Consider the following 21,731-nt stretch of genomic DNA (forward strand, 5'->3'; position numbering starts at 1 on the left):
AATAGTATAAACTGAGTAGCTGTGACAGCTTATCCACACGTCAGAGGAAATCCTGAATATGATGCGAGTTACAGAGAGAGAGTACCTAAAAAAATAAAACAATGTTTACCAACCATCCACAATGTATTCGTCACACCGTTTATGCTAAACATGATTATCTTTTGAACCTGTCTCAGTTGATTGCTGGCGTTAACTGTTTTTTGGTTGGTAGAGAGGGCAATACTAGGTCACAGTAGAATTACACTAATCAAAGACATTTACTGATAATGTTTGATTTTTTTTACAAGTCTCTTATTCCTCATAATGTTCTCAGATTATTCAAGGAAATGACTATGTAATATGGTACTATTAATTGTATAATTCCTTAAAAGAAACCCATGTTAGTATTAAATAAGTATTCATTTAGCATTGAGAACTGTATTATTATATTTGTTGAACTGAATGCTGCCTTGTAGACCAATTGACTATAACTGCATGCTCAGCTAACCTGTTACACACAGCCTAAAAGACTTAAGGTAACTAAAGAAATTAACTGGGAGTCTATCAACTGTCTGTTTTTCTTATAAATAGTTCCCAATTAACAGCCTGAGAAACTCATAGAAAATTATTACAGAAATGCCAGACCCACAAAATCCAGCATTACTATAATGTTAAAGGTTCAGTGTGAAGGATTTAGGGGGAATATAATGAGTATGCTTTCTTTATTATATAATCTCCTAAAAATAAGAATCCTTATGTTTTCGTTTCCTTAGAATGAGCCATTTATACCTACAAAATGTTACCTGTTGTGGAGAGGAAGAGACCCTGGCAGTAATTTGGCTATCTATATCAGGACAAAAAAGGAGGCACATATTAGGTTTTTTAAAAAAAAGGTCATTTTGCATTAGCAGGTGTTGGGCCAGCAGCCCGTCTGCGACATGCTGAACGGTGCAGGAGAAACAGATTTGTAACATTAAACTGCTTTATGGACAGTTTTTACTGGTACAGATCAGCGGGTCCATTCATTTTGAAGAGGAAGAGACTACTGCGGATAATTTGGCTCCAGGCAAAAACCTCCTAAACAATCAACAGTAAAGACAAAGTTCCAGCTGTCTGCAATCTGCATTTGTCACCAATAGACGCTACTAATTCCTCCAAAATTTTCTACATTGTTCCTTTAATTTCCCATTTTCTTGTGGATAATGAATGCATCTCATTCAAAATATCTACTTAATCAGGACAAGTGCAGATTTGTGCAACCTGGGATTTATTCAATAATACTATAGACATACTCTTAAGACTTGAATTGACAAGAAATTCCTCAAAAGGACACAAAGATGAGGCTACTGTTTATAGACCATCTTTACAAAACTATTATCCAAAAACAGATAAGTCGCCTGAAGTCACTACATCAAGTGTTGACTGACTAGAAGTTTCTGCAGAAAAACATGGTGTGAGCTCTGTGGCATCTTCTTAGCTTCACTGGATGACAACGAAAACACTGACCGACAATGCTGATCATGTTAAGTGATCAGGTTTAACAGGCTGGGACTTCCTACTTTGTTTTCTGCACAAAATGTAACATGAATGAAACCTGATCATTTTCATTTGAATAGAAACATCAGTGTGATATGAGACAACGCCATGTTTTCAAGTTGTGCCACAGGGATGTGTAGCCAAAGTCACACAGGACAGTTTGTCTGTTCATGACCCTGAATGACACATGGAGGCCCATCCCCGTTCTGGCAGTACCAGTTGTCGTTATTCCAGTTTATGTTGAGCCCGAAAACACAATACACCTTCATTTCTTGCATATCCTGTTTTGCAACATCGGGATGTTTTTGTTTCATGAAAGAGATCTAAGAGCTAGTGCGAGAAAGGTAGTTTAACTTCATTTCACTCCTCATCCTAAAGTACTGCCATGAGCAGTTATAGCATATGAACCAACTGTCTGTGTGATACATTCACTGTCCGTGAGGGGATTTCCTCTCTTGTTGCAGTAATAAAACAATATAAAAACATTTAAATATCATTGCAATTATTTCCTACCACAGTTCAATTTAAAACGTACTAATGCTGTTTTGCCCTGACTGTTTCTGATCGAAAGCACTGATGCAATGACATGCTTTCTTGTTAAGGTAAAGAAATAATACTAGTCTGAAAGAGTTCATTCCTTCTTAAATAGTGTAAAACTTCTGTAGTGTTTGATTCCAGTAGTCAAAGTCTGTCAAGTCCGAACAAGTGTTAAAAGAGGCTTCAAAAATATTTTGGAACCAGTGTACAAACTATTATTGAATGAGGCCGAGCGACTATCGTAGCACTTACAGAGTCCTATAGAAGAGATAAGAAGCCGTTATCTGTGGAGTCTTGCTGGTCAGATTTACCACCTCGAGAGCTCTTGCTGGGGTTTGGAGTGGTTGAATACTTTGGGGGATATCTGATGAAGAGACGGTCCTCCTCCTTTTTAATCCACCTTAGGAGCTTAGTGATAGCAGTGATAGCACAGGCCTTTGTCACCAGAGGACTGAAGCAGGTGTACAACTCAAATTTACTTGTGACCTACAGCAGAGAGGGAAATTGACATTTAAGGTTTTTTAAGATAATAACAGCATGATTAAAAAGAATAGTTTGACATTTTGGTAAATATTTACTCACTTTCTTGCAGAGTCTTAGATGAGAAGACTGATACTCTAATATCTGTTTACAAATTATGAGCCAGCTAACTTAGCCAAGCTTAAAGACTGGAAATGAGGATAAAGCTAGCCTGACTGTCCAATTTTTTTTTTTTTTTTAAATCCACAACTTTTCTTCTCCTTAGTGTTTCCAAGAGGTATTATTTTTGTAGCGAGGACAACCAAATCAATTTTCGCCTTTCAACTACCACAGTTTCCACAATTACTTTGAATGTTCCACCATCCACGATTTCCAATATCCCTGATAGATAACAGCACATAACTTACACAGTGAATTCAAGCCGTACAGGGAACCCATCTAAATGCTGATGGTGACATTATGCTATAGACACTACCAGGGCTGCCCATTGAAAGGCGTAGATTCAAATCATCAGACCCTCTGTAAACTGAAACTACTTCAAGTCGAGCAGTCGTGTACCTCTGGGGACTTTTTGGTTCCCAGATTTTGCTGCAGAGTGAGCTCTCTTGACTTTCACACTATTCTTTGGTACAGGGAGCTGCAGACATGCAGGAAGCAGAACAGAGGAGCAGAGAGGAGAGACTTCTGCTTAGAAGTGGTGAATTTACAGCTCACAGTAACTTTTTAGGACATAGCCTCTGTTTTTTTTTTTGTATCTAGTGTCTACAGAAAATGCTGTTGCGCATTTCCAAACCGTAGTTAGCGCAGTTAGCTTGTTTACTATATGGCGTGAATGCTGCTGTAACAGTGAACGTCCCACAGAGCCTGTTCACACTTTAAAACTTCGTATGGAAAACAAAACAAATGGTCCAAAATTGGTATTGAACAGCCAGATCAGATTCAACTGGCATAATTTTGAGTCGGGTACAGCCCTAAACATCACACTGTGCAACAGTTACTTCATAATTATAAGTTAAACAGGTTATTCATGTAGGTAAGACTTGCATAATCCACTGATAGTTTATAAAGTGTAACATTTCAACAGCTTATTAATTGAGATGCAACAATTCAAATGTTTTGCTTTATTCTGTAGATGTTTAAACACTGATTTATATGTGATTTTTTTTGTAAGAAACATCTGGTGGGTCAAATCAAACATTATAGTGGTCCAGTTTACTACCGCAGACCCTACTTTGGGCAAACCTGATCTATAGAGTTCATATGACAACTCGTGAACATACATTCATATTCTCAGAATAATTAAGTTAAATTTAAAATATTCAGTGAATATTTAATTATTCTGGTGAAATGTCGGTATGTTCATGACAATACTTAAATATCTATAGGTTGACTATCCAAATGAAGTTGAACGGAAAGATAAAAGTGTCTTCTTCTCATCTAACTCTCCACAAGACAGCAAACAAAGGTATTTCCAAAATGTTTCCTTCAAAAAGTCTTAAAATAATGTCACCCTTGTTTCAAAGATGATCTAATAACACATGCAAAAATAGTGTTCAAAAGTTGTGACAGCGATAATGTCTTCGTTAACACAGGTACATACCCAGGCTAGCAGAGTTTCCCTCTCAGCGACATGGTAGATGAGTTTGAGGGGTCGTGAGGTGCTGTGGATGCGACTGTGCATATAACGATAAAGGTCCAGCAGTCTCATTTTCTCCTCCTCACTGCTGTACGGCGCCTCCATCTCTGGGCTACATGCAGCAACAAATCACAGAGTAAAGGTCACAGAGCGAAAAAGCATTCCAAGTTTTCAAACTGTGATATATAAAAACATAAGTGCTATGGTGCTTTTTTTTCATCATTAAAACTTTTGATTTCTAATAGCGATGAGATAAAGCTGCACAAGCAAACAAAGCTCTTTCTGCTCTTTGCAATGTTCTTAACAGTGCTATGTAAATCAAATGATCATATTATTATGTTAATATTAAGTGTGGAGCTGTGATTATTTGTATGATTTCATTTTCGTTTTCAAGGTCTGTATTGTCTGCTGGCTCATGTTATAAAACACCAAACACTTTCAGTTCTGCCCCTCAAGAGATAAGTGGAGAGAATTGGCAGGATTAATGGAAGACAGCTTGAATTTCTTGCAATTTTTATTTCTTCACGCCCTTGTAACTGGAAGCTCATTTCAAAAACCCTCGTATTCTGAAGTGTGCAATATAAAACAGGCCGCTTTCGTTTGTAAACACTAACCACAATAAGCTGCCTTTTTTTTCTTAGAGAAAATGAGTTTTCATACTTCTTCTCTTGCACAAGTCCCATTTTCTTAAGACAAAGAAAATGTTATATCGCAGACACATTTGTAAAAAACAAATGAAATGTTATACAAAAAACGAGGTTCTTCCAGCTTAAGGCAAGTGGGATTTAAGGCTTTTTAATGCTACTTATGATTAAATTTAACACCAATTTTACAGAAGATAACATTGGAGAAATTGGGAAAAAACATATAGATTAATAAAAATCCTATCTCCAATGTCTAAACATTTTTAAGACTTTTGAATGAAGACCGTTTAAAGTCAGTTACAGCCTTATTTTTAGACTGATGGATTCATTGCCTTTGAAGACTTTAAAATATGTGGGGACACTTTTTAAACATAAGATAGTTTAGGCACATTTGTCCTTCCTTCAGTTACATAGACAATGAAAAATACACATAAACACACCTGGTGAATTGAGTGAGCTGGCGGTAGTTGTCTGGCACATCAAAGGGCTTGTACATGAAGTGTCTGAGGTCTGAGACGCCCACCTGGCTCACACTGTATGACTGGACTTTGGCAATGAGGCTCAGGGAGTTCTGCGCCATCATGGCCTCCTCTATCTTCCTCTTGCATTCGGCTACAGCGTAGAAAGCCTCCTTATCTGTCGAGAGCAGCAGCAAGCAAACAGTGCATTCTGGAGGGTCCAGGTAAGAAATGTATGCATAAAAGTAACAGTCAGGATTAAAGAGAGGGAGACAGATGGGAGTCCAGATCTCCCCGGCCTGAAATGCTGAGGAGGCTCCGATGAGGTTGAGCAGGAGGTGGATGTCAGCGGGCTCCAGTCTGGTGTCCTCAATGACTGTCTTTTCTTGGACGATGGTGAGGAGCTGGTTCTTGGCGATGAGGATGGAGAAAACCAGATTGGGGGTGATCGCTTTCTGCAGGATCTGGCTGAGAGAGTCCCTGAGAGAGGAAGCTAGGGGCAGGCAGTGTACTGCTGCTAGCAGGAAGCTGGGGTCCGAATCCACCAGGTTGAGAAGACCGTCCAGGATCTTCTCTGAGCCCGCCAGGAGTCTCCTCAGGTCGTAGTTTTTCTTGTGTTCAAAGATGCGGGATATGCTGGCCTGGGTGAGCATGCTGATGATCTGATAGTACACATAGAGGAGCTCTCCACGCAGCTGCTGCTCAGACTGACGACTGCTGGAGACGCACACCAGCACGAGGGGCCCTTTCTGTAAGAACACCACGGTGTGCTCCTCTGAGGGAAGAGCGGAAAGACATCAGCAAACATTTCGGATAACACTGGAAGTAACAGTGACCATTTCCTTACTATGCTCTCACTAATCTACAGCTCCGCACTCGAAAACATTGTATTTTGTGGACTTGAGAATGATGTGACAGGCATTTACAAAATAAAATGTTGTACTTCAAATAAATGGCTAATAAAAGCAACTCTGTAAATGCATTTACAGGGATAGTTCCGAATTTGTATTAGTGGGGTTGTATGGGGTGCTCTACAGACAGTGAATTATATACAGTAGCCTAAATGTCAGTCAGCATGCCTGAAGTTTGGCGAGGCAGACTGGGATCTAACACAGAAGCTATCTACTACTGCAGGGGGATCAGCAACAAAACAGATTTTTGCCAACTTAAAAAGCCCCACCTACAAAAATCCAGAAAAGTTTAAATGTATACTATATTTACAATATTTTCACCATTTCACCTTAATGTCTGACAGTGATTTCTCAGTGATCTCCACTGAGAAAAACAGTGATTTAACATTGCTGAACGCAGGAGCTGCTGGTTTACCGCTGCTTTAAACAGTTAGTTTGTTTGTATTATTGTGTGACTTTAGCATTTGAAAAGGTTAGTTTTGATTCATCAGAGTCACAGAAACGAACTAACTGGTCAAAGCAGCGGCGGACCAGCAGCTCCCGTGTTCAGCGAGCTAAAATTACTGTTACTGCTCTCATGGGAGTCTGGTGGCTTTGATGATAGTATAGATGGGGAAATAAAGAACAGACTGTTCAGCAGATAGGTGGTGAAATTTATCTCAACACTGAAAACAGATTGATTTTTTGGGTGAAACTTTTACAGGAGGTTGAAAGGCATTAAATCGCTGATCCCCATCCACAACAATAGTTGCTTAGCGTCTGTGTCGGTTCTCCTGCCCGCTTCTCCAAACTGACGGCGTACCCTCTGACATTATCTGTGACACATGAACTATGGATAAGTGCCCCATATATCCCCACTTCAAAAAATCCAAACTATCCCTTTAATCTCTCCTTGCTAATCATATTTTTCAATGTTGCAGCATTTTTTGTCAACTCGAGATAAAGGGCTCGTCCTCTATGACAATCCAGAGCCACTGAGGCCACATTTACGGGCTGCTCCTACCCACAATCCTCTGTGAAATGTCTACACTTGCTTTCATTTTTGTAAATGGAAAACTAAATTTACAATAATGTTAGAAAAGTTATGAATCACACGAATGCTCTCACCTGAATAGACCGAGCGGATGATATTGTCTCCACTTTGAACAAAAGAAACCAGCGCCATCATGACTCCCATTGTAGAGGAAAGAGCCTCTTCACTGCCGTATCGGGAATATATGGGTTTGCCTGCTTCGCTCAGCACAAAAACATGCTTCCTGTGCTGCCGCCAGCTGTCAGCTGTCACATCCTCGTCACGATGAGACATAAAAGCAGGAGTTTCCTGGGTGCCAGCCTCCAACAAGGGAGATGACCTTCCCTTCACGCCTATACCTTGCTCCTCCAGCTTGGCCTTGGCCAGCATTGTAACGACAAACTCCCCAGAGTCGCTGCGGTCATTGTCGGTGACAGCGTCCTCCGTCTCTGTGTCAGACGGCTGCGTGGACACATTGTTCTGACACTCAGAGCTTTCTGTCACCTCAGTCTCTTGCTTTGTTACCTGGTTAGCCTGGGGCTCGGCGTCCAGACTCTTCTCTGCTGTAACATCTGACAGGTGTGAATCAGCAGGCTCCTCTTTGTTAACAGCGGTGCTGTCGTTTCTCTCCACCGGATCAGGAAACATGTGATTCCCCAAGAGGGAGAGAGAAGTCGCCAACGTGTCAGCTAAAATGAAAAGAATGAAATTATGAAAAGAGAGACTTAAATATAGACAATTGGAATTAAAAAAAAAAATAGTTTTAATGAAAGATTAAAACAATTACCAGGAGGATTGCTGTCACGGGATGGTTCATAAATCTTTACTCCCTGTGCCTCTCCTTCTTGATGATTGTCTCTCTCCATGATACCATCCCAGTCACTGGAGGAAATTAACAAAAATATATATATATTAAAACTAAACAATCTTAAATAAGCAAACTTTATAACTAATGTACAGCGATCAGCCAAAACATTAAAACCACTGGCTGGTGAAGTGAATAACATTGATCATTTTGTTACAATGTAATGTACTGATGGGAAATTGGGAAATTGTGGGTCCTGGTATTCAGTTGGATGCAAATTCACACAGTCCACCCACCCAAACACTAATACAGACCAAGAAAACCCCCCTCATAGCAAAGGCATTGTCCTGATGGCAGTACTCCTCCATCAGGACAATGCACCATGCCACAATGCAAAAAGTGCTCGGGGTGGTCCAAGAAATGTGACAGAGAGCTCAAGTTGTCCACCTGGCCTTCAAACTGCCCAGGTCCTAATGTGGTTGGGCATTTGTGGGACGTGCCAGTACCCCAGAAGAGCCCTGATCCACAGTGGGAGCCTCTTTAGAAGGAACTTGGCTCTGACCTGTTGAGGCATCGACGCATGATCTTTTGGGGATGTCCTGTGGTGTCTGGCCCAGGAGCCCTGTAAGGGATCTGGGATCTGGGGACTTTGGAGTAGGGGTCCACTGATGTTTTTTCAGGGCCGCTACTGATTATTATTATTAGTTAATGAGACCGATAACCAATATTTGAAACCGATATGCTTTTACAATAAAAATGAATGACAAAATTTAGAATTTAGAATATAACAAACTTTGCTTAAATCCCTTTAGCAAATGTTTATTGTAAACCGAAACTTTAAAAATCATGTACAGCAAGTTTCCAGCAACTTTTTTAAAATAAAGTCAAGTAAAAATTCACCAAGCTTTATTAAAAAAAAAAAAAGGTTGTTGGGAACTTGCTGTATATGATGGTGAAAGTTTCAGTTTTGATTAAATATATTTAATTTTTACAGGTTTTGTGTTGGAGTTTGTTATATTCAAAATTCTATATTTCGACAGAAATATTTTCATTTTTTTTGTAAATGCATATCAGTCATCAGCCTCATTAAGTACTAATTATCGGTATTGGTATCGCCCCTGAAAAACCAATATCGGTCAACACCTACTTTGTAATGACACGATAATAGTTATTCGCTTCACCAGTCAGTGGTTTTAATGTTTTGGCTGATTTGTGGTTGAAGCTGAACCCTGCATGCATCTCAGTCTCTTATGAATAGTAGCACTCATACTGGACCAGTGGTCAGGTCACATGATTACAGAGGAAACCCGGTTACACAGAATTAAAACTCCAAGACATCAAACAGACTCTAAACACCGATATAACTTCTAGCAGCCTGGCTAATGCTACAGTGCAGATAAACGGCAGCCGAAGAGACTAAAGTAACTGACATTTCACAGCCAGAACTAAGAAACTAACGCTTGTTTATTAAAGGCTTACTTCTGCAGCCAATTTACCTTGTCTGCTAACTTGCCCACCGTCAATTAACCTTTCTTTTGTTTTTATTTTGATGCATATTTGACAGTGAATTCCGATACAACTCAGTAAATGCTGGCTGTGAGACGGCTAATGCTAACAAGCGACACACACAGATCAATTTCATGGCCTCGGCTTAACAGTGAGCATGCAAGCAACCGTGCTCAGCAAGAAATAGACAGATAAAAGACAAATAATTAAACTTACGATTTGGTACCGCCGAAACGTTGGGTTGAATATTTAATTCGCTACATCAACTTTCATCACCAGCCCGGCTGCAAACAATCTGTCAAGAATGAGAAGCAGAAAACAAATTTTCCTCTTACGACAGCAGACATCCGGAATCTCTGATGACAGGCTGGATAGACCAATCAGGCTGCTCGGTGACAACGGCTAGCCCCGCCTCCCCTGAGCGACGCACTGCGTAAGCTAAATGTTAGCAGTGACTTTAGCTGGTGAGCTAAATATACAAAGTGTTTTGGGATGTTTTAGTGATTGATTCAAACAGAACTGAAAACCGTCACGAGTAAAAATGCATGAATTGTATCGCCTCTGTTACAAATTTCTACTGCGGGGATGGCCACATGTATTTTCAGTGAATACATTTTGATATGTAGCTAGCTAACTTAGCCAGGAGCTCATTAACAGGTGATGGCAGTCCTGTGGCGTTCACGCAAAAATATTAGGGAGAAAGACAATTACCTTATTTTCATCTGTTATCTAACAGCAGGTTGGATCTTCAGTGGTATTTTCGACATCTGACAGAGGTCCATTGTATGTCCGGTGAGATAAAATGTTTGCCAGGTTCGACGCCAACGTTTAAATCCAATATTTCCAGACTGCACTTGCTACTGTCCGGCCTGTTGTGCCATAATACAGACAATGGATGTAGCTAGCGTGAAAATGCTGGATTTTGAGGTCTGCTTTGCCCCGGTTAAGCATTTTGTCATTCCTGACAGGCAGAAAACGTCTGTCGGATTACGAAAATGCTGCTGAAGATTCAATGTGGTGCTGATTAACACGTAAAATAGTAACATTTAGATAACCCCCCCATGGTTTGCTATGGGACCGATATGGGAGAGCTGAACTGACAAATGGGTAGAACTATAGTATCTACCATTTTGTGCTGGTATTGGCGTACATTTTCAGTTGAAAAAAAATCAGCTGGGTGTATTTCAAATAGATAAATACTTCAATATTACGGCAATTAAATGTGAAGTTTAACCCAAGAAGAAATTAAAGCGGAGACTATTTTTTGAAAATGGGTGTTTATAGTTAGCTAGCGTGGCTACGCTACGTAACTACGTCACGTCCGATTCTTCAAACCTCCCACTGATACAAACCACAAACATCGTAGCTAACGGCGACCAGGATGTCATACGCTAACGCTACATAGCCAAAGCGATTTTTAAATTATCCATCGGATGAAGAGTTCACCCGACTGATTTTACACACGCGGAGTGACTGGACATTATGGAGGAACCTTGGGATTTTGAGTTTTTGTCCCGGATAGCTGACAGCTGCTTGTCATTCCTGTCTGAATTTGTTGACGACTGGCTCGCCAACGATATGAGGGTCTCCATATTCAAAATCCTACTCAGCTGGTTAATTTTTAGTCTGATCGCGATTCACTTTGCATGGAAATTTTACGGGAATACAGTGAACGATATGTATTATCGACAGGGTGAGTTTTCTTCGATGTTATCTGTATAATTGTCTAAACTGCAGTGTTAGCCACGTCGGCTTCATCTCTGTGTTCTGGTGGTGATGTTCAGGGACGGGACAGAACGGAGGCACACCTGAAACAGCACCTCACCTGAGCGGATGGTAGGTGTCCGAGCACCCATGTCCCTTCAGACAGGTAGATGATCCTCCTCACACTGTCTGGTGCTCTAACGCTTCAGTTGGGATAAGTCATCATAATGACAAAAGCTAGTTTTAGGATCTTTGCCCATTTTTTTTTTCTGATTGGACATTTAATACGTTAGGAAGAGGGCCTCTAAAAAGTTTTTGTTATGATGTTCTTTCAACTGGAGCTGCAACATTTAATGCTAACCTATCACTAGTGGTGGTGGTGTGAAATATATTTAATAGCGCTATTGATGGGTATTACTCTTAAAGGGAAAGTTCAGATTTTTTTTGTAATAATCTTTATGCAAATAGCACTTTTCAAGCTTAAACACACAGTGCGTCGCAGATAAAAAGGTTTACAGAATAAGATAAGATGTCAGAGACCCATGTAGCCCCTCCTCTGCCCTCTTATGACATAACCAAAATTAAGAACATTAAAGCACAAATGATAAAGTAGCACTGCCTATAAGAACATGAGGGTGCAAGTTCAAAAATTCAATTTCATAAATAAGTAAGTAAAATGTGGATAATTAACGTAATTTGAGCAGATAAAAATGAAGAGTAAAAGAAATCACCATATGTAAAAGCAGATAAGATGCTAATAAAAGAAATGATGTCATATAAAAACAAGTTGAATTACAATAAAAGAACAAACTCTTGAATTTAAATTGCAGAGTATATGGAAGTGCGTAAAATAGTCACATGGCAAAACTAAAGCAGGAACACTATAAAATGTAAAGATTATAAGTTCAAAATGTAACACCATCAAATAATAATTTTAAGGAAAGGCTTTCTTATAAAATTGAGTTTTTAGGAGGCTCATAAAAAGCTTCAGTGGGGTTGAATTGGGTACTTACTAATAGACAGTATATTACAAACAGCAGAAGTCAGTCTGCACGTCCCCAGTTTAGAGAGGCAGGCTGGAGTCCGACATGTACTGCTTTCGAGGGGTCAGCACCAAAATGTGTTTTAGCAACCAAAAAAAAAAAATCAGCATCAGATTAAATGCAAGCTGTATTGAGAGTATTTTCACAGCTTTACTCTAATGTCAGACAGTGATATCCAACTGAAAAATGTTTTATTGCTCTCTTCAAAGCCAGACTTGGTCTTTATAAGGGTTAGTTCAGATTCACCAAAGCTAAAATTACAAACCCCAAAAACCCACTTAAAAATCCAAACTATCCCTTTAAATCGCATTCTAGTTACTGCTCATTAACATTTGTTTTGTCAGTAATGATATTCTATCATTGTTGCAGGGAAAGCAAAGCAGGAGACACCCCGAAGACTCATCGAGATTAACAGGACAATGGTGTCGGACTTAATCTGAGTGAGAGCTGGACTCCTGTGATGAGACATTGAATGCGCTCTCAAGTTTTGCTGATAACAAAGCATCTTCAGTGCATTCAAGTTGGATGCCCAGAAACACATCTGTTATGCTTACCACCAGTGTCAAACTGATATCCACTGAATCAACTACATCATGCCGTGAGATATTTATTTTTGGCTTTTGAGTGAGCAGAACCTTAGTCTTACAACTTTTTCCCCCGTGAGGATTTAGCACAGATGTGACAGATACTGTCGGGTTTGTGTGTAAATTAAGGGGCTTCCAGGAGACTGTCTTAATATCCAACATGAAGTTTTTCATTCTGATCATGAGAAAAATAATTTGACCTGATTTATATGAACTGTGGGAGGAACAAAAGCATTTTTCAAGTCAATACAGATCCATGAAACACAGTTTTGGTCTTCAGTTGTTTTGTTGTTTTTGCATTAAATTTTAACCCACTGTTTCACAATGAGTCCCTGTCTAGAGTGTTTACACCCTTTGACTTCACAGCAAACTAATCCACCAAATTGATCAAAATTAGCCACTAATATAACATATAAAATACTTGATTACACAAATCCATGAACCCATATATGACCCCCGTAGAGTGCAAAGTGTGAATGAACATCACCTGCATGTATTCAAGGTATGAGAGAGCTGGCTAATGATTTCTTGGCATAAAACGACATTGTAAAGACAAACCAGCATTCTTGAGAAAAAAATAACTTATTAAAAGAATTTTTAAAAAATCCAAGGCACTGAATATTAATGTCGATGGCACCATGCTGCAGTTAGCTCTGTACATACAACATCTTAAGCCGGATGCTACATCAATTGTAGCTTTATGGGTACTGGAGGGAGGGGCAGGGAATTACATGAGATCTGGTCTGTAACACAAATCAACAGCAACCCACCATAGACTATTAAAAAAGCTTTACTGATATTAAATTACTTTCTTTAAAATACTGATGCCATTGACACTTTCATTGCCATAACCTGGGTTCAGTTTTTGGGGAAAAAAAAAAAAAAAGGAAAATTCAATACTGTAGTCATCACAATTTTATATAGCAACACTATTTTAGCTGTTACGTAGTTTAACAGAGAAGGGCTAAAAATGTCTGTGTAGAGTAAAAAAAACAATAACTACAATAACAAGTCAAACTTATATAGAGTGTTTATTTATCCAGATCCGCTGGACTTGGATCTCTTTATCTCGTGCCGTGGATTATCTTATGTTAATGGGAATCGGTGGAATTAGTAGCATGTGCACATCCATCACATTGGTGCAGGTTAGGCCAGGTACGAGTAAGCGCTGCCCGGCAGAGAGACGTGTAAAAAAAGTGTAAGAATCGTTGTTGGTGAGGAATGTGTCGATGTCCAGCCCCTGTGCATGTGCTTCTTCACATAACCCCGCATCAGTGACGGCCCCTGCGGCGTCAGTGGGTCCGTCCTGACCATCAGTTCCACCGCTCAGGAAGACAGGACCATTAGGTGGGAGATTCAGGCCTCTCAGCTCCAGTCCCACTCGCATGGCCAGCTCCTGGTTTCGACCACCTCGGCCCATGCCTGTCAGCTCCACAGTGGGCTCCCCTCCAGCTAACAGACACGTGGCGCCCCATCCTTCTGTGCGCCCTTCACCCAAGACCTGCATGGTGCGGCAGAGGTCCCAGCTCTCCACGCCCACTTCAGGCCCCAGCTTCAGCACCTCTGCGGCAATCTCTGGAGGAGGTTCCTCTCGAGAACAGGCAAAGCGGGCCAGGAGGCCATACAGTCTGGAGACTGACTTCACATCGCCACACACTCCTGGTGCAAGCACAACGGGGCGGAAGCCTAACTCTCGGACACGGCGACCTGCACACATGAGGGCAACGCTGTTGGAGCCAATCACAGCATTGAGGACATTTTCTGGTGTGTTGGATTTATCTTTATTCTCCCTCCACCGGGGACTTGGTCTCCCGAGGACGTCCTTCACTGAGGCCGGCAGAGAGTTCAACAGTTTGAAACGCTCAAGGACGGACATTACTTCTTCAGGCCACGTCTCACTGCACACTGTGGGGCCGCTGGCTATCAGGTCCACAGGGTCCCCAATTACATCGGACAATATCAGTGAGACCACCTGTGAAGAAGTGATGAGAGTGGCGATCAAAGCACTCTGCTGAAATGAGTTCTCTACAATAGCTTCTCTTACACTGCCTGCTCAAGGGGGGAATATTGTGCCATTATGCCGCCTCGCCATTCTGTATAAAACATACGATCGTGGAATAGGAGAATAGTCGTCTCGCCTTTAAGTCAGCAACAGAGGTAGTAACAGCAGCGAATTAAGGTCTATGCAAAAGCGACAGCTGGTAGGATGGGATCATGGGCGTGACTGGTTTAACCACAAGGGTTCTAAAACATTATCATGGACAAAATTTCAAAACTTTTCCATGACTTTTCAAGGGCCCAAAATAGTTTTTCTTGCCTCACTTCCCCAGTGTTTTTCAAACGTAGAAATTCAAATATAATTCCAGTGTAACACATGATGTATTCAAGGACCGTCAGAAATTTGAAACTCCATTAATGTTTTCTGTTTTTACAGTTTCTGGTTGTGATACATAGTGTCATTTTTGGTGTTTTTTTTTAAAGAAAACTTGCCTTTCAAAAATTTAAGGCAAAAAAAGTTATCTATAAAAAATCGCCAAAACTTTTGAGAAAGAAAAATGCCCAAAATTAAGAAAAGAAATGCCAGAAACTTTTAAAGAAAACATGCCTTACTATGTTTTCTTTCAAAATCAACATTAAAACACAAATTACAGCTATTTAAAGTTGCATAGCAGCACCATTTAATGTGAGCGCACAGACCAGAAAAACAGTCACATGAACAAACGTGAGGATGATGAGAACAATGATGAAAAAATCTTTGAAACAAAAACATTTTGGAATTTGGCTTACACTTTGCAATATTAAGTTTGACCCATGTCCCATACATTAACATTCAGGGTACGACCTGTACTGCAGCCAGTCACCAGGAGACAACCGAGATGTTTTGGCCTCACTTTAGGGAAGCTGTCATGCTTTCCATCTTTACATACAGTCTGTGAGCGTGATGTTTTATTATGTTTTAATGACGTTTTAATGACGTTTTAATGACGTGTTATGCATGCGACCCACCGCAGGAGATTTAAAAAGTAGCTGTTAGCAATTAGCATCTAACTCAAAGAATACAAAACAATTGACGTAAATATCCGCAAATTAGGAAAACAAATACATTCGGGGCCTCCTTACCCTCTGAGCAGAGGATGAGATCGACATAACAGGGATGGTAAATGATTGTTATCGCCATGTTATGCTATTGCTATTCTTAAGAAACGCTGCTGACAGGTATGCTAAATGTCACACTAGAGGCAGACACAGCCTCTGCAATGCTGGCATGCTATCGAAAATCACACACTGGAGCAGCATCTTGCCGTCTCTGTTTGGTTATGAGTAAAACTGCAAAAGCAGCATAAAGGTGAGACTTAGTCGTTACCCTATAGCACAAACTCTGTATAAAAAAGGGTTAAAAGGAGATTATAGAGAAGTATGTTACCTGAGCAGGGTGAGCACAGTGCGCGAGCCCTCCGCCCTTTAAGAGAGACAGGGCACGTCGGACAGTGTTAAGTTCTTGAATAGTGGCGCCAGCACCTGCAAGTTTGCGGGTAACATCCTGTTTCTCTTGCAGTGTGATTGGTGGGATGGGTGCAGGTAATAGTGCAGAGCCTCCACCTAGACACAGTTTCACAGTCATGTATTAGAGATTTATATTTCAAGGAATGATTCTGTGCAGATAAAGCAGCAAGAGGAGATATATTTTTACCTGAAATCAGCACAAGAAGCAGGTCTTTCTCCGTCAGGTCACTGGCTAACTGCTTGATCCTCTCAGCTGCCCTCTGGGCATCAGCGTCAGGCAGGTTGTGTTTAGCTCCCTCCATGACTGTGATGCGACTGTTTTCTTTTAATAAGAGATGTCTGCGATGAAAGAGAGAAATTGTTATGTGCCGCTCACTCCTATTTTAGTTTAAGAATTTAAAGGTCCGGTGTGTAGGATAGCAAGTTATAACAGCAGCATTGGAATATAACATATTTAGTGTAAAATCACCTAAAAATAAGAACCATCTTTTTTTTCATTACCTTAGAATAATCTATTTATATCTACATAGGGAGCGGGCCCTCGCCCATAGAGTTTGCCATGTTTTTACAGTAGCCCTGAATGGACAAACCAAATACTGGCTCTAGAGGGCTATTCATGTTTTCGTGTCAGCCCCTCTGTGATGAGAGGGTCAAAAAAAATGATTTTTTAAAACGTAAGACTGCTTTTTCTTTGTTTTTACTGCTTTAAATTAACAGATCCATTTGTTTTTGAGAGGAGACCTCCACGGGTAATTTTCCTTGTGGTAAAAACCTCCTGAACGTCTGGTTCTTTAGTCATCAGAGAAAAAAGATGAGCTGACATTAGCAGATGTTGGGCTAGTGGCCTCTCTGTGTCAAGCCAAATAGCCTCTAAAAATTTTTGTTTTTCCATAAAACTGCTTTATTCAGTGTTTTTACCAGTTTTTATCACCTGGTCTGTTTATTTCCGAGAGGAAAGGACATCTGTGGATAATTCGGCTCCAGGTAAAAACTGAACAATGAATACTGAAGGAATCCTAACCAGGAGTTTAAATTTGGCAGATTGGAGAAGTTTCAGCTGGTTACAATCTGCAATCCTCACCACTGGATGTCACTAAATCCTGCACACTGTTCCTTTAAGTTGTGAACATCCTATGGCTTTACTTACTCTTTTCCATGCTGCTTTAATGTCTTCTGAATCCCATGTGGTACGCTTATTATTCCATTCACTAAATGATCACCCAAAATCCTCTCTGCCTCAGCAGCCATACCCAGTACTGCTTTTCCAAAACCCACCAGGTGCAGGTTGTGATTGAGTGTGAATTTGTGATCATTGATAGTAACAGAGTCGTCCTTGCGCTTTATACTCTGCCGGACCACCGTATCGGGCTGCACAGCCTCCACTGCAGCTGCAAACACCATGCGTGCCCTTGAGTCCATTGACATTTTGCACAACGTAGGTTTCCTCCTGCCCACGAGGGTTAAGAAAGGCTGAGGCCGAAACAGGGAAAGAACACGGGCCATGGACAGTTCACTGGGTCTGAGCAGAAATTGCCTGAGGAATTTAAAAACCATAGTTTATACAGACAATTTTCACACAAAAAATGTTATTCTGAAAAGACCAAATACAGTATATAGAACATAAAACGGGTACAGGGGAAAATGAAAGAAATTCTAGTCATTCACAAATATGTTTTGTTGGTTGAGGGACAATTTTCCCTCTCAAGTGAATGTTAAAAAATCAGAAATTTAACTGTAGAAGTTGCTCATCATTGTCCGCACTTACACTCTCCAAAGAATTAAAATGTTTTGCAGTTCTACTTGAGAGCACAGGCTCAAAATTCAGTATCTTTGGTATTTATTGTGCTTTTTTGTAAGTGTCAGAGGTCAATGCTTTAGAGGATGGTTAAGTGAAGTACTGCTGAAAACTAGAATTTTATCAAGGTCAGGTAGTTGCACAACTTTAATTTACTAGAACGGCACAATAAGGATTAAAATGCCAGTTATATTTGCAGGAAAGTAACAAATTTAACAGCCAAATCCAAGCCAGAAACACTTGGCTCTGTGGCCACAAAAAATATATACTTAAACTGTAACATCATACTTCCAGTTAATAAGCTGTACACCTTTACTGACTGGTAGCTCAGTTAAATCTCACCTTTGGTTAAATCTAAAGACTAGTGTGTGGAAAAAGAAAGTATTCATTTCCTACCTTTAGTGTTTAAATCAACTAAAATCTTACACAGATAACAGCTGTTATTCTAAGCCAGCTACACATTTCCTGTTAAAACTGCGCTCTGTGCAGACTCACGAGGCGGCCTACCTGTGATGGTTGTAAATGGGATATAAAGCCTGTTGATTCCTGCAGAAGCCTGTTTTGTGCTCCCAGCTAGGCAGAAATCCAACCAGCGACTGACTGGACTTGTGTACCTTGTGTGTAATGATTGACTCGAATGGACCACAAGACACATCAAACCATTGATCAACCAACTGCGCATTTGTCTCTGCAGTTGTTTTATTTTTTTCCCCTGAGCGGGGTGAACAAAACAAAAGTGTAGTATCTGAAAGACTTTGGGGCTATTTATACTGTGGCATAGTTCAACGGGTTCACCACCGAAAACTTGTATACAGTGAGTCCGTGTGCACACTGGTTTCGAGTCTTGTTTTCTCAGAGTCATGAAGACACTTTCACTCATGTTGTTTGAAAACCAAACATGCCAAGAGGCATGCAACCATGTGTGCACTGTTCGTTCTTCACAGCTTAGAGCTGCCTTACTCTCACTTGTAGAAATGGCAGGTAGTCAAGTGAATTATATTTTATGCAAACTACTGGTATCATTGAAAACCCTGGCATAAACAGTCACGTCATACAATGTTGGAAAACTGTCATATTCAGTGGGTCTATATTATGACTGTAAAGTGTGGCATCTTGTCATCATTTATACCAGATTTAGACAATGAGGTATGGAAACTTTGTAAATGAACTTCAGAAATATAGCACATTGCCCACTGTGCAGCCATCAATGACTTTGCTACACTTTCTCTGTTTAGACCTGGCATCAACATGTGTCTTGGTGATCTGATCACAACTGGATAGCCCTTAATACAAGTGTAAACGGCCACTAATACACATTTCGGATCAGTCATAACACTTGCTGAGGTGGTCCAGGATGCAGTTGACCACATACAAACGCTACGACAGGGACTACGTCATTGGTGCAGGATGTGGTGGTTGCTTTGGTGACAGCGCACTAATGCTCCGTTACTTACCCATTTTATGTAGATGTGGATGAAGTGTTGCGTGACCGTCCCACGTTTTACCCGACGGAAGGAGTCGTGTTGTTTGGTTATTTATGCTTACAGCTGACAGCCATATCTCCCGCTGACGTAATAACTGTGCGCGAGGCAGTAACGAGAGGGACTTCCCGGTAATTCATCCATGGTATAAACGGCGATGTGTCTCGGATCACTGAAATACAGGCTAACACCAAATCTAAACAGGGTGACTGTTTATATCCCGTGGTGTCGAGGTCATTGTGGGCATTGATGCAAATTAATGGGCATGTCTGCTATAAAGCAAATTTAGAGTTTAATCCGACTTTCGCACTGGTGTGAAGTACTTCGATTTGTCAGGTATTATATGAGCAATAAACATCCCCATCTAGTTATTTTACCTTCCTCAATAATTTCCCCAAAAATGTATTATGTCATGAAATAAATGTATACAGTGATATAATTTTATATACACCATGGCAAAGGACTGAAGTCACCTACCCTTTCAACAGTGGTTAAAATGTGAAATCATCATTGCTGAATTGACTGAATGACATCAACACAGACCCTCCACTTAACAGCTGTTAACAGAGTCATGTTTGTATATAAACATACCAACATACCATGAACATACCATCATAACACTCGTGGAACTAGTTTATTATTTATAGAATATACATTTACTTTGTGCTCTTAAGGGACTGTTCCAGACCCTTTAAAACTGGAGCGACATCACTTGTCCTCATGCTTGTCCTTCACAAGTATTTAAAGCTTTTAATCCTGAGGACATTGGTGTGATTTCTTTCAGAAACACTGGAATAAGGCAATGAGCAACATGATAATAAATCTGTAAAAAAAAAAACAAAAAAAAAACGTCAATGAGTAGATTTAGAAAATTATTTTTTTAAAGCTAGGGAAAAATGTCTAGGGAAATGAAGAAAAAACTAGGGGGAAACTATATTTATAATTACCACGATTAAATTTATTTCACATTATTTATTTCTTTTTATTTCTTTTTCCATTAAGTTTTTATTTTTTTATAGAAAATGTATTTATTTATTTATTTTATAAAAACAACGGGTAACTTTCTTGTACTTTTCATTAATTTCTTCTTTTTTTTTTTTTTTTTTAGTATTTTTTATTTCGTGGCTCATTGCCATCTTCCCTATATTTTTGAAAGCATAGGAACAAACCAGTTTGTTCAAGTTTCAGAGGATTAAGTCTATATAATAGAGGAGAGGGTGGTTGGGGTGTGACTTTATTTATTTATTTAAATTTATTTTGACCCTCCCCAAAGCTACATATTTTCCTTGAGACCCCCTGAGTGACAGGGAAAATACATGACCCTACATTAGTTACTACTTATTAGATTTTAACATACGCTTTTGAACATATCTCTTATTGTTACTTGTTGAATTAGTTTAATATTCTTATTAACATTTGCTTTATGCTGTATAGGTCTGGCTTATTAATAATGTAATGTTGTCAAAAGATTGTTTAAGTTTAACTGAATGTTCCACAGACCGGATGTGGCTTCTAAAACCGACACGAGCAGTGACCGTTGTCATGGATGTATCAGGTTACCATGGTCACCGTCCAACTTCTACACTCACGGAGCAAATCTTCACTCTTTCCGCTTCAACAATAACACACGGGCTGCTGAAATATCAGGTAAAGTCGGCTCCTACCTCAGATTTCCAGCTCTGTGAGCACAAAACTCCTGCTGTTATTTTCTTCCCCACTTCTCCTGCGTCCATTTTGCAGCCTGGAGCAAAATCTGGAAGCAGGTAGAAAAAAAGAGGAGGCTGACAAACGTGACAGAAAGTGCTGGACCAGAGCGGGCAAGAGGGGCACCTGCTAATGCTGTTTTTAACAGACTGTAATGACAAAGAAAAGAGAAAAATTGCCCACATTGGTGCAGGTGATAATCTAGACTAAAATATAATTTTATCCCAAACTTGCCTGGAGCAGGTTTTGTGTTGTATTTACTGGGTTATAGTGGGGAATAACGCTATTCCCGTATGAAATCCCCATGCATTCATTGTGTACAGATCATGGATGTACACAGATGCAACTATCGCGATAACTATCAGAGTTTCCCACTAATGCGCGTGTCAGATGATGAATATGCGCGTCACCG

At 40.1% G+C, this 21,731-nt stretch overlaps 3 protein-coding genes across 6 annotated transcripts; 1 reads left to right on the forward strand and 2 right to left on the reverse strand.

The window, feature by feature from the left end:
- Positions 1-1,229: 1,229 nt before the first annotated feature.
- mon1bb (MON1 secretory trafficking family member Bb) lies at positions 1,230-10,304 on the reverse strand. Its single transcript, XM_042506901.1, has 7 exons — positions 10,216-10,304; positions 9,721-9,799; positions 7,981-8,075; positions 7,289-7,882; positions 5,253-6,045; positions 4,133-4,280; positions 1,230-2,538 (listed from the first exon to the last, which is right to left on the reverse strand). Exons 3-7 carry the CDS (start codon positions 8,057-8,059, stop codon positions 2,311-2,313), a joined length of 1,842 nt encoding a protein of 613 aa, XP_042362835.1. The 5' UTR covers positions 8,060-8,075; positions 9,721-9,799; positions 10,216-10,304; the 3' UTR covers positions 1,230-2,310.
- A 578-nt stretch (positions 10,305-10,882) lies between these two features.
- On the forward strand, positions 10,883-12,850 carry tcta (T cell leukemia translocation altered). The gene is made up of 3 exons (XM_042506949.1): positions 10,883-11,197; positions 11,289-11,340; positions 12,621-12,850. Exons 1-3 carry the CDS (start codon positions 10,987-10,989, stop codon positions 12,661-12,663), a joined length of 306 nt encoding a protein of 101 aa, XP_042362883.1. The 5' UTR covers positions 10,883-10,986; the 3' UTR covers positions 12,664-12,850.
- Positions 12,851-13,847: 997 nt separating this feature from the next.
- glyctk (glycerate kinase) lies at positions 13,848-21,339 on the reverse strand. 4 transcript variants are annotated; one of them, XM_042506929.1, is made up of 5 exons: positions 21,280-21,339; positions 17,487-17,873; positions 16,527-16,678; positions 16,260-16,435; positions 13,848-14,807 (listed from the first exon to the last, which is right to left on the reverse strand). In XM_042506929.1, the coding sequence occupies exons 2-5, from the start codon at positions 17,840-17,842 to the stop codon at positions 13,917-13,919; spliced, it is 1,575 nt and encodes a 524-aa protein (XP_042362863.1). In that variant the 5' UTR covers positions 17,843-17,873; positions 21,280-21,339; the 3' UTR covers positions 13,848-13,916. The 4 variants fall into 4 exon arrangements, with proteins under 4 accessions (XP_042362863.1, XP_042362847.1, XP_042362871.1 ...); XM_042506913.1 differs by lacking the exon at positions 21,280-21,339 and adding an exon at positions 19,589-19,871; XM_042506937.1 differs by lacking the exon at positions 21,280-21,339 and adding an exon at positions 18,642-18,793.
- Between the last annotated feature and the right edge of the window lie 392 nt (positions 21,340-21,731).

Source organism: Plectropomus leopardus, chromosome 2, assembly GCF_008729295.1.
Source record: "Plectropomus leopardus isolate mb chromosome 2, YSFRI_Pleo_2.0, whole genome shotgun sequence".
Lineage (NCBI taxonomy): Eukaryota > Metazoa > Chordata > Actinopteri > Perciformes > Serranidae > Plectropomus > Plectropomus leopardus.

What these genes read in the sequence shown, in the direction of transcription:
- tcta (XM_042506949.1), top strand. Translation starts at nt 10,987, where the DNA reads ATGGAGGAACCTTGGGATTTTGAGTTTTTGTCCCGGATAGCTGACAGC. An exon ending in CGATATGTATTATCGACAGG is followed by an intron (nt 11,198 to 11,288) that starts GTGAGTTTTCTT and finishes GGTGATGTTCAG; the next exon opens with GGACGGGACAGAACGGAGGC. An exon ending in GCACCTCACCTGAGCGGATG is followed by an intron (nt 11,341 to 12,620) that starts GTAGGTGTCCGA and finishes TCATTGTTGCAG; the next exon opens with GGAAAGCAAAGCAGGAGACA.
- mon1bb (XM_042506901.1), bottom strand. Translation starts at nt 8,059, where the DNA reads ATGGAGAGAGACAATCATCAAGAAGGAGAGGCACAGGGAGTAAAGATT. An exon ending in CATCCGCTCGGTCTATTCAG is followed by an intron (nt 6,046 to 7,288) that starts GTGAGAGCATTC and finishes CTCTTCCCTCAG; the next exon opens with AGGAGCACACCGTGGTGTTC. An exon ending in GGGAAACTCTGCTAGCCTGG is followed by an intron (nt 2,539 to 4,132) that starts GTATGTACCTGT and finishes TCTCTGCTGTAG; the next exon opens with GTCACAAGTAAATTTGAGTT.
- glyctk (XM_042506929.1), bottom strand. Translation starts at nt 17,842, where the DNA reads ATGGCCCGTGTTCTTTCCCTGTTTCGGCCTCAGCCTTTCTTAACCCTC. An exon ending in GCTTCTTGTGCTGATTTCAG is followed by an intron (nt 16,436 to 16,526) that starts GTAAAAATATAT and finishes AACTGTGTCTAG; the next exon opens with GTGGAGGCTCTGCACTATTA. An exon ending in ACTGTGCTCACCCTGCTCAG is followed by an intron (nt 14,808 to 16,259) that starts GTAACATACTTC and finishes ACTTCTTCACAG; the next exon opens with GTGGTCTCACTGATATTGTC.